The 12,987-nt window shown below is 35.3% G+C and overlaps 1 protein-coding gene across 1 annotated transcript in view; it reads right to left on the bottom strand.

Annotated features, from left to right (window-relative positions):
- The window catches only part of AVEN (apoptosis and caspase activation inhibitor), a 150,602-nt gene that overhangs the window by 103,530 nt on the left and 34,085 nt on the right, over positions 1-12,987 (bottom strand). The window contains exon 3 of the mRNA XM_036239540.1: positions 5,703-5,880. Within this exon, the coding sequence (XP_036095433.1) occupies positions 5,703-5,880 (178 nt within the window). The remainder of the gene's footprint in view (positions 1-5,702; positions 5,881-12,987) is intronic.

The following is a 12,987-nucleotide window of genomic DNA, read 5'->3' as shown; positions in this document are numbered from 1 at the left end:
ATATTGATTTTTATAATAATCATTTCCTTGATTTTCATTTTACCATTTAAATATGTATGCCTAAATAACAAAGTTTCCTTTCTTCTCATGTTTGAACTTTATATAAATAGAATCGTACTAAGGAACTGTGTATGTAGATCTCTTATTTCATGTTATGTTTGAGAGATTCATCCACTTATTTATGTATTTATTCCACCATTAATGGGCATTTGAGATGCTTCCATTTATGGCTCTTTAGAACAATACTGCTATGAACATCTGTACATATATCTGCTGGTGCACATGTGCTAGAATTTCTCTAGAGTATCTTCCAAGGGTAGAAGTGCTAGATCTTCAACTTTACTGGAAAATGACAACTTTCCAAAATAAATATACCAATATACATATACACACCACTTTGAGTCCAACAGAAATTCGCTTTTGAATTTACCAGTCTGCAAACATTCACTGTCACAATGGAAACTCTACACTAGAACAAAACATCGCATTAAGCTAGAGGTAGTCTTTGTAAAAGATCTGCCTTCAAAACAACATTTGAGAACTGGACCAGAGGTGTGTGCACGACACAGCTAATCTTGCGATGAAAAATAATAAAGAACTGCGATGAAAAATAATAAAGAACTGCACAAAGCATAAAGCTCTTGTCTGAGAACCAAGTCTGGATTACACAGTGCAGTGACAACGACCATCCTTCATGGTATGTGACAGACACTGAGCTAAAAGACAAAAAGAAATGAACAACTATAGGTGGCAACGTGGGGAATAGGGGAAAAGACTATTTTATGACTTAACCTAAGACCAACTTTTAAATGCTCAGAAACTCAGACCACCACAGGTGATTCAATAAATAGACTCGACAATCAGTTATATTATACTCAAGAAGAACTTTTAATCTCTCAGAAACATATATTTAAATTCTGTTGGCAACCATTGCTATGTCTAATATTCAGAGAAAAAAATTAGACTTTATTTGACTTTACTGAATACTGTTAATTAATCTATCAACAAAAAAATTCAGATAAAATACTAAATCTAGGCACTATGGTTACATATGAAGCAGAACTAAAATCAGTGGTAAATTTGGGATAAAATGCTGACATCAAATTAAGCACTGTTACTTCTTTTTATTCTTGCATTTCCTACTGAGAGAAATAGTATTGCCTAAGGTTAAACAGAAACATCAGAGTGTAGCATACAAATCCAGACCTATTCAACTTAAGAGGCCTGTACTCCTTATATTAAACCACAATGACAAAGACTGTAACGTCATAAGCTGAACAACAATGCCCAATGTTAAAAAATCAAAATTTTCAAGATTAACAAGTTATTTCTAATTTTGGTTACTTTGGTACTTAGTAACCAAACAAAGAAAATTAGAAAATTGAATCTAAAAGTTTACATACTCTTTAGGAAGCTTGAAATGCAAAGCAATTAATTATGGTGCTTTACTCCTCTAATTTCAAAAGGCTGTGAAAGTTTCAGTTGTGCAAGGTAAATAAATTCTAGAGATTCACTATAATCCACAGTGCCTACAGTTAGCAAAACCACACTGTATACTTAAAATTTGCTACAAGGGTAGATTTTATGTTAACCAGTCCTACCATACATGCGTGCGCGCGCGCGCGCGCACACACACACACACACACACACACACACACACACACAAAAGGATAATAAAAGTAGCAGGAGGAAACTTTGGGAGGTAAGGTATCTATGCTGTTGGTGGTGATGATTTCATAGGTGTATACTCATCTCGAGACTCTTCAAGTGGTAGGTATTAGATATGCAGAGCCTTTTACCTGTCAATCATACTTCAGAACAGTGGTTTAAAAGAAATGGCTGTAATATAATGTAGCGACCAACAAAATTTAACATGCTTCAGGAAACAAAGCAAAATCTGAACTTTTAGGAGAACATATAAGAGAACATTTTTGTGATTTGAAGGAAAGACAGATTTCTCAAACAAGGCGTAAAACAGAGGGGAGGTAGACAAGGGTAAAGGGGGTCAAATACATGGTGATGGAAGGAGATACAACTTTGGGTGGTGAACATGCAATGCGATATACATGTGATGCATTACAGAACTGTACACTTGAAACCTATTATTTTATTAACCAATGTCACCCGAATAAATTTAATAAAAATAAATATCTCTAGGCTGGCATTGCCCAACTGTATATTCCCAGTCCAGACCTGGATCCTAAACCCCAGATGCTTTAATCCAATAGTCTGCGTGGTATTTCATAGTGGATATTGTGCTGAGTCTCTTCCATTTGCTACTCCAGATTCAGCCTCTACCATTCCCCTCCCTGTTCCGCCCTACAAGGTTGATCTGCCTGTTGACAGCAACAGGCTTCCCTTGCTTTCTGGCCTCTGGTAGGCTAGGCTTATGGGAAGCCCTGGAGGACAAAAAGAGTTTAAGACCAGAGTATTTATTCCTGTTTCTCTCCCTGTGGCATTACCTTTGCTGGCTAGATCTCTTGACCAAAGGTGACTCATCCTCTCAAGGTAAACTGCAGTAGATGAACCTCTCCTTCAGCATTCTGGTAACCAGTGGTAGTAACATCTCTGCTGCTACCTGCCCACCCAATACTGTACTAACTCTGTTTCCCTACACGCTGCCCACACCTTTATAAATGATTCCTTTGTTAAAACTTCCTCCTAATTATACTGAGTGCACCATCTATTTCCAACAGAACTCTGACTAATCCTGATGTCTAACTGGCATCTCAATTTTAACACGCGCAAAACTGAGCACCTCCAATAGTTTTTATCCATCTCAACTGATGGCAACCCACTTCTTCTAGCTGTTTAAACCAAAAATCTGGTGTCATCCCTATACGTCTTTTTATTTCATTCCCCACATTCACAAGTCCTCTGTGCAATTCCCTTGAAACAGATCCAGAATCTAACCATGTTTCGCCACCTCCACCACTACCACCCTGGCCACAGCCACCATCAACGCTTGTCTGGGCTGTTGTAGTAGCTCAGCTGGTTTACCTGCTCCCTCCCTCACCTATATTCGGGTTACTCCAAAACAGCAGCCAGAGTGATCCTCTTAAAATATGAATTAGCTATGTCGCTCTTCTCTTCAAAACCCTGCAGTGGCTGCTCATCTCAGAGATCTCGAAGTCTTTGAACTTGCTATTCCCTTTGCCTAGACTATTATTCCCACAGATAGCCTCAATGTTTGCTCCCTCACTTTCCTCAGGTCTTTACTCAAAATGTCATCTGCTCAGTAAGACCTCTTGTCCACTCTTTCTAAAATTGTAACAGCCCCTCCCCACTTTATTTCTATCCTGAGCGATTATCACATCTCATAGACATTCCTTTTCTTTCCTTTATTGTGTCTCCAGCCTCTAGAATGTCGACTCCTTGGCACAGGAGTTTTTGTCTGTTTTGTTCACTGCCACATGCTCGGCCTTCAAAACAGTATATGGAAATAGGGAGTGCTCAAATAATCGTTAAAACAAACTACAGCAAGATACCATTCAATCAGATGGCCACAATCAAAAATTCTAACAAGAGTACAAACTGACGAAGATAGTGAACACTAGGAATTCTAGCTCATCTCCACTTTGGAGAGCAATCTGGCAATATCTCAAAAAGTTTATGACGTGCACATCTAACAAACTAGCAATACCTTTTCCCGGGGTTCTATATTTACTTACACAAATAAGGACAGTATACTAAAAATAAGAATCATACCAAGGAGTACAGTCAGCCTATCTAGAGGATATTCATAATAAATTATAATCAGAGAATGAACTCCATCTCTCAAAAGTAGACCAATATAGCCCCACTCTAACACATCTTAAGAAAGCACATGCTTTCTTCTCAGGCTTATGCTGTGGTGAAAATAAAATGGTAAATCAGCTGCAGGGAGGGTAAGAAATGTAAGCACATATCAAAAGATGTGACAGGTGTGATCTCCTAAGAAACCAATCACAAATACACAAGTCACTTAAGAAATCAGTAAGCAAGAGACTAAAAAAAAACAAAAAACAAAAAATAACCTATGGGGCCCAAACCATGACAGGTTTTAAGTTATAAATAAATGGCTAAAATAACCAAAATCATAAGCCAACGCACATAACTGCTGGGTTAGACTAGAATTTTAAATCGCCTTCAAACACTTATGCAGTATCTTTCATTCCCTGAGACCGTCCTAGTAACTGACCACACAAAAAATCAATTAAATTCATAGGTAGTCCACATGTTAATTTTATTGCACTAATTCACTACAACTTCCCCGCCCCCGAAATCTTTTAGAACAGCTGACAAAAAGTAAAGCTAATAAGCCCACATTTCACCTCTCCCACATTGAATAAAAGGCTTTTAAACCCGTAATTGGCCAAAATGCAGGAAATAAAGGGAAACTACTCACTTGACTGGCAAAAAGATGAGTCACCAGTTGGATGCCATCAGCAAACCTCTACCTAAGGTTGTTAGGCTGTGTGTCACATAGAATATGGCACCAGACTGAATCTGCTCTTCTGACTCACACTCTAATGCTCGTTCCACTTACCTCTTTCTTTCCAATTATTACCTTAGAATTCATCACTACATGATTCTTAGTCTGGTAAAGACACTCAAAAATACAGGCAGATGGGGGGGGGGGGGGGAAGAAGGTAGAACTCAAAAGAGACATAGAAGCTGGGAGGAAGAGGAAGTTCAAAACAAACTGAAAATATTATTTTCATTTTGCCTCACTGCTTCTCACATCTTTATCCTTTAAATTTTTTTTAAGCTGGCAATTTTTTTATTGAAGTAATTGTAGATTCACATATTTGGCCAATTTCTCCCAATGATAACATTTCACAAACTATAGTATAATATCACAACTAAGATATGGACATATTGACATTGACACAATTCACCAATCTTATTCAGACATTCCCAGTTTTATTTGTACTCACTCGTGTGTGTATATTCTACACTTTATCACTTGCATAGGTTTGTGAGCCCACCACAAGCAAGACATTGATCAGCACCAGCACGATTAGGCTCCATCATATTGTTCTTTTACAACCACATCCACCTCCCATTCTCCCATCCCTAACCCCTGAAAACCACTAGTCAGTCCTCTATTCATCCTTTAAATTCTTATGCCATACTCAATAGGAAGGAGCCATCTATATATACAGCCCTGCTCCATTATTTTCTGCAACAACTCTCCAGTTTCAAATTATTGCGCATTCCCCAATAGGGGAGTCATTTTAAAAAACAGTCCAAAAACAAAATAAGTTTTGGTGTACAGATGCATATGTCTCTAAATATGTGCATATCCAGTAATATGCACATTCTTTGCTTTAAGGGAAAAAGGAAACCATATTCTAGAAACTCCATAAAGTTTAATATAAACATAACTGTCTACTCCTCTAAAATCAAAACACTGCTGTTTCTCAGACTGCCCACTTAAGAAGGGCATGGTTCAGCATTTTTCTTTTATACAAAGCCTTTTATCTATTTCAACCACTACTTAAGCCACTCTACATCAGCACATGGAAACCCAGACTTCCACTTAATGAAATGTCATTTTTTCCTTGCAAACCATTAGACGCACTGTCCTTTACTTGGATTTAAAATCCAAAGGACAATGAATTGCTAATTACTAAAATGCAATTTAAAAAGGAACACGAATAAAATGTCTGTGCCACTTTCACAGCACTAACCAGTATGCAAGCGATTGGAATGCATACCTGCAGAGCTGAGAAGAACACTGAAATCTGTCCCCCTCTGTGATTCTCCACTTTCATTATCGACTTCTTTTTCAGTATCTTGATATCGATCCCAGTTAGAGACTATCTTTCTTTTAGAATAATTTCCCTGTTCTTCATTCTCTTCTCCATAGGTCTCTGCATCACTGTCATCTTCAACCTGCAATCATCAGAGACAAATCAATAAGCAGCTAATGTAAATCTTGACCGTAGTATCTTTAGCAGTAAAATAAAACCAGAAAAATAGTACGTGGGTATCACAATAAATAGCTTACCTATAGATCAAGCTCTTTGAAGATATTAAATATAGGATAACCCTTATACCAGAGTGTACTTTCAGAGTAAACTTTTCATTTAGCTTTGAAAAAGAAATCTGGCAAGTTCCTACCCAAAAATTTGTATAACGGATATTTCTAAAGTCCACTCCCAGTGTATCCTATTTGAGTAATTGTTTCCTCTTATTGAAATAATCAAGAAGGTAAGTCTTAAACTCAAAGGACCTTAGGATGAAAATCAACTCTTTCGATTTACAGATTTTGGAAAGACACTCCATAAATGTTATATTATAAGCTTTAAATGGGAACCCTGCTGAAATGCATCCTAGAGAACCGTTTCCAGTCTTAGGCATTAAAAGGTCAAGAAAATATGCAGAAAATTTCAAAATGTAAGAAATAACAAAGGGCTTAGTTTCTTCAACAAATAATTGAAAGGGGAAAAAATGGTAGAAGAGAATAAAGAAACCTATAGATAAGAAGAGCTAAATGGACATAACCAATTGTGATATTGGGAACTTATCTGTACTGATTCAAACAATGTAACTAGAGAAAATCACTTATGAGACAACTGGAAAAATGTGAGCAAAGACCGAATATTTGATTATATTAAGGATATTAACTTATTTGCTGTTTGGTACAATATAAGTATTGTTTATTTTGTATGTTTTTACCTTTTAGAAATAAATATTAAGATATTTATGGATGAACGATATGACATGAGATTTGTATCGAAATAAGTGGAGAGAAATGGTGGGTAGACATGCAATAAACTGGGCACGACTGATAATCTCTGAAATTGGATGATGGGCACATGAAAATTCATTATATTATTCCATCTACTTTTATATGTGTAACATTCAAATTAAATTTAAAAAGAGATGCATATAGAATTTAAAGACACAGTTCAAAAAAGTATCCCAAAAATTATAAAATCCTTATCAAGAAAAAAATTTGTGAAATATATTAAAACAACCCATGTGCACAGGATGAATTGGAATAGCCCTTTTTTAAAATAAGTTTTTATTAACACAGAAACAGAACATGTGCACTACATAAAATAAAGATGGAGAGATAGACAAAAAATAAATGAAAATCCCATATTCCCATCACCTGAAAGTACCATTACTAACATTTTAGTGCATATGCTTCCAGATTTTTTCTATATATTTTTATATACATATTTGGTAAGCAAATTTCTCATCAATATTTTCCACTTCTCCTTTTCAAGAAATTTCATTTCATATAACATCTAGACTCTCTGAATTTCCCTTACACCAAAATTTTCCTTTATAGCTGGTCTGCCCAAGCTAGAATTCTATCCAAGACCGTGCATTATATCACGTTGTTTGCCCCTGATGTCTTTTTGAGTCTAGCACAATCTCTATTTTTATGACATTGATTTACTGAAGAGATCAGTACAGGGAGAATGTAGGACTCATCTTCTGTCTAGCTGCTTCCTTGTGGTATTTGTTTATAGATTAGTTTATAGGAAATGTCAGATTTTAAAAATGTAAAAAATCTAAATGCCCAATGGAGTCAAATTAAATCTTTTTTGGCTAAAATACAACACAGATGGTGCTCTAAACCTTTTGTTACTTCATCACGTCAAATGACAGATAAATGGCTGAGCCAACATAAATGCTAACATTAACCAATGAGTTTGGGTGATGAAGACAGACCCGCCCACTGTACAGATTTGTCTATGCCCCTCACACCTAGGACTTTGTCTGTATAGTGTTATTTTGATCCATGACAGATTTCTAGTTCCCCATCAGCTGTTCACCCAACAGATTTAAAACTAGTCACTAATCCTCACCTGAATCAAATTTCACAAGTTATCATCAAACGGGGGGAGTAAATGACTTTTCAAGATCACTCTCGGCCTTCAAATATCATGAGCCTCCTTGAAAACAGACACAAAATGGCAATCTACATTATAATCTAGGCATTGCAAAGATTGCCTGGAACCTAGAAGTTTCCAACCATTCCTAAAAGAGTCTCAGAACAAAAAGATGCTAGCAGATTAAAGGCATGTGACTGAATGAGATCTGCTATATAAATTTAAAAAGGGACATGATAAAAAAAAAAAGAGAGAGAGAGAAAGAGAGAGAAAGAGATGCTAAGGAAAATAGCTTTGTAACTTTGGGGGCTAGAATTAGAATTGAAAATAGTAGCAAGGTTTAACCTGGGAAAATCCAATATTCTTTCGTTGGCCCACTGGGTAATCAGAGTTCAGAGAGACTTCTCCAGTTTGTACAAAACTTCTAAACATAGCTATAATGTAAACATGACAAAAATGTAAACCTGGGCAAAGTAATTAGCTTGGTATGAAAGAGGATTATGATCTGAAACACCTGAGGAACTATTAACTCAATGAAACAAGCACTGACATGGGAGGCAGTGCCTGTCATCACCGCCATGTAATATTTATGAAGTGTTTATGATAGGCTGAGCTTCACACAGGTGAATCCTCAATAATCCCCAACTTAGAAAAATCACTGAACAAAGATCTCATCACTCCCATCAAGTGCAAAAAGGAGAGTTGTCATTAGCTCCATCACAAGAGTGTAGTGAGAAGTCAATTTAGAAGACACTTATAGAATTCAGAAAAAGTATACCTTAAAAACTCCTAACGACTTTGTTTACTTCATTTTGCAAAGATCTGGGACAAAATAAAATATGCAAAGTCCCAAGATGGAGAGAAAGAACAGAACAAATAATACTGATGAATATTTGTGAAAACTAAATATACAGACTTTATTATATAACATCATTACAAAATTAGTCTGGTATACATTGAAAACTATAAGACATTGATGAAAGAAACTGAAGATACACGCAGAAAAATAATTCTGTGCTCATGGATTGGAGTAATTAATATTATTTAATATCCAAATTACCCAAAGCAATCTTCAAATTCAATGTAATCTCTATCAAAATTCCAAAGACATTTTTCAAAGAAATAGGACAAGCCATCTTCAAATATGTATGGAGGCACAAAAGACTCCTAATAGCCAAAGCAATCTTGAGAAAAAAGAACAAAGCTGGAGACATCATGCTTTCTGATATCAAACTATATTACAAAGCTATAGTAACCAAAACAATAATGATAACAGCATAAAAAGATTCATAAATCAATGAAACAGAATAGAGCCCAGAAATAAACCCATACATACATGTTCAATTAATTTATGACAAAGGAGCCATGAATATACAATGGGGAAGGACAGTCTTTCAATAAACATGCTGAGAAAACTGGATAGCCACATACAAAAGAATGAAACTGGAAACCTATCTTATACCATACACAAAAATCACTCAAAATGAATTAAAGATTTGAAAGTAAGACCTAAAACCAAAAAAAACTCCTGGAAGAAAAGAGCTGGAAAGCTCCTTGACATCAATTTTGCCGATGTTTTAGAACTGACACCAAAAGCAAAGGAAACAAAAGCAAAAATAAACAAGTCAGACTATATCAAACTAAAAAGCTTCTGTGCAGCAAAGGAAACCATCAACAAAATGAAAAGGCGACTTTAAAAACAGGAGAAAATACTTGTAAATCATATATCTAATACAACCTCTCCTCCCATAACAGATTTTAAAAGCAATTGTATAAAACAACGTACATAATTATACTTCTATGTGTTACAGGCCCAACAATACATTCACTAATAACAATTCAAAAGAGATGGGTGGGAACGAAACTGTATTGGACTAAGGAAATGACTCCGTATGGGAATTCAAATACACCGAAACAAATGAACAAAACTAGAAATAAGAAACAAGCCTAAAAAAGCTGTACATATATGCTTACTCTTCTTGCAGTCTTTAAAAGATTTAAATTATATAAGGCACTAATTATAATCATGCACTGTCAGTTTTATAACATACAGATGTAATACATATAACAATAATACCATAAAAATGGGGGAAAGGGAATAGAGCTATATAGAAATATTTCTTTATTTCACTGGAATTAAGTTAGTATAAATCTGAAGCAGATTCTAATCAGTTAAAATGTATATAGTATGTCCTAGAGCAACTACTAAGGAAATGACTAAAAAGTGAAAAAAAAATCATTAAAGAAATTTAAATGTTACATAAAAATATTCACTTTATGCAAAAGAAACTACTAAAGGAAGAAGAGAGGAACAAAACAGGAGACATCTGGAGAACAAAAGGTAAAATGGCAAATATTCAACTGTATCAATAACATTAAATGTGAATAAACAATTCGATCAAAAGGCAGGTACAGCATTAAAAATCCAACTTAATGCTGTTTACAGGAAACATGTTAGATTTAAAGATAAAAATATCATTATAATAAAGTATACAATGGGAAAAGATATTCAATGCAAACAGTGTACAAAAGAGAGCTGGAGCGGCTACACGAATATCAGAAAAAAAAATAAACTTTAGGGCAAAAGTGTAATGAGACAAAGAGGAACATTATACAATAAAAGGGTCAATGTGTCAGAAAAATGTAACTACAAACATGTAAACATACGCTCCTAACAACAGAGCCCCACAATATAAGAAGCAAAAAATGACAAAATTGAAAGGAGAAATATTACAACCATAATAGTTAGAGACTTAAACTCTCCATTTTCAATAATGGAAAGGACAACGAGACAAAAGGGACAATAAGCACAACAGAATAAAAACATTTATTTACTGAAGCTGTGGTCCTACGTAATGTACAACAATAATTTACATTAACTTGCAATCTGCTTAATTTAATTGGCTAGCCAATGAACAAACAGCACATTTGGGCAACATCCTTTTTAGAATATCCTCTTTTTCTTTCAAAAAAGCAACAATCTTCCAAGAGAATATTTAAAGATTATCTTTATCATAAAGAGTCCTCAGATAAGCAAGTAAAATTTGGAAAATTACTAATAATACATAACAAAGAGACATGTCCTAAAGCCTTTTATTCTCAGGAACTTTAAAATTTTTAAATGTTGTCAAGCTTTAGAATACATCATTAATTAATCATCTAATTGCCAACTTTTATATTTATAACCCTTTTAAGGTCGTTTTTATCTTACATGATCATTTGGACCATAAGCAACAACTGATGCTTCACTTTTAAAAAAATTATCTTTCAAATTTATAAATTTTTTCTACTGTTGAAAAATTAAAGAATCGATGATAGCTTTTTAGTATTAGAAAAGTACAGTAGCAAGAATTTTATATATTATTTCAAAAAGCTAAATTTCAAAAGATTTACATATACATATAGCCCTAGTATATGGCCTACATCTGAATTATCTATTTAGCCTAGAACAATGTACACAGTATGTAGCTCCAAAATACTGTGGCCACTAAGAATGAAAAAATAAGTGGTGCAGGCTATATGCAAATTTGACTGTTTCTCTAGCAGAGAATTTTATACAGCTTCTTGTCCTTCCTTGTGATAAGAATATGAGAAAGGGGAGGTAGAGGGATCTGAGAACAGAGAAAATGGTGACCCCAATCCTCAGAGCAGTTGTTCAATGACACTTCCCACAGGCCTTTTCACTCATCCCAAATCCTTACATCTTTCTCCAAGTCCTTATATATTTCTCATGTGGGTAATTTTGTTTCAAAATAGATGGCATAGAAAGGTAATTACCATTTACTGGCAGCCTACAAAAGGACTAGCTTATTGTGAAGACCTTGGGAGTTTTATTTTCCCATGATATGAGGGTAGTTTGGGAGCTTAAACTATAGTAGCTTTCACTGGACTAATTGGAGATTTTAAACCACGCTTTGCGGAAGTCCTTTTATATGCGGTCCTCGTGGAAAGGAGAGGGGGGTGGCAAGAGAATTAGGTTCATTTTATCTGCTTTACAACCTGAGCTTCATGTAAGAATTTGGACTAAACGAATTTTAAAACTACCAGATTAATCAACCTTGTGAGTTCCAACTCCAAGGTAAAATTCTATGAACATTAATGTCAACAATTTTTGTGGTAAAGAAGGCACTTAAATAGAACTATAGTAGAGACAATTGTTGATATGGTTATAATCTAACAAGAAAAGACTGTTTTGCTTTGTTGATCTATTGAATAAAGAGATACGCAAAAAGTAGAGATGCAACTAGGAGACCTTCAAGTAAAAAACTTTCCTTTGTTAAATAACTTAAGGGTTTTATATACACAAAAATAATCAGCCTTTATATGAAAGCCACACATATACTCTGAGCATTCCTGGGTAAGCTCAGTGTACAAAACATACTATCCCTGACCAGAGTCACTGACTATTTACCCTTTTTCCTAAGGGGGTACGTGACAGTCCAGGTGCATCTGCTCTGCTCCGTCTTCCTTGGAATTTTACTGCACGAGTGTAACACTAGGAATGGCTAGATTTTCTTTTGACTGTCTCTAATTTTCACCTCTTATCCATCAGCACAGGATTGCTTTCCATGGTTACTCAAGTTTTAATGTCACCACCTTCCGTTTTCCAGAAAAATCACCAACTATTAAACAACTGTTGTTTATCTGGCCAACTTTAAGACACTTGCCAAACCCTCAACTAACCAGGAGAACTTAATTAACAAGAATTATTGAACTAGAAGGAACCTGGGTAGCCCTGGTCCAGCCCTCTGCCCTCAAGCAAAATCATGTAGAAATCACATATGGGCCAGTCTACCCTACACCTGGGTCTATGACTGTACCCAAATCATATTTCTTCCTTCATAAGCACAAACTTCCAACTCTTTAATCATTATCATTGTTCTAAATTTCCCATACCTTTTTTAGCAGTTATAATCAAAATGGACTCAGTAGATGCAACTTGGCCAGGGCCACCATCGCCCCACCACAAATTTTGAAAATACTTTTGTAAAGTTACCTTTACAGTTCCTCCTCAAGACACACTTCTGTAACTATAACTCTATGGGGCACTTATCTTTCCTCCTATCTATTCTACAAAACATCTGAAGAGGACTGCTTTTGCTCCGTGACTACACAATTGCCAACACTCCTTCTCTTGAGTAGTTACTGAACG

This window comes from Rousettus aegyptiacus, unplaced genomic scaffold (genome assembly GCF_014176215.1).
Source record: "Rousettus aegyptiacus isolate mRouAeg1 unplaced genomic scaffold, mRouAeg1.p scaffold_m13_p_3, whole genome shotgun sequence".
In the NCBI taxonomy this organism is placed as follows: Eukaryota; Metazoa; Chordata; class Mammalia; order Chiroptera; family Pteropodidae; genus Rousettus; species Rousettus aegyptiacus.
Note: the sequence above shows the minus strand (reverse complement) of the source record. Positions and strands in the feature narration are given on the sequence as shown.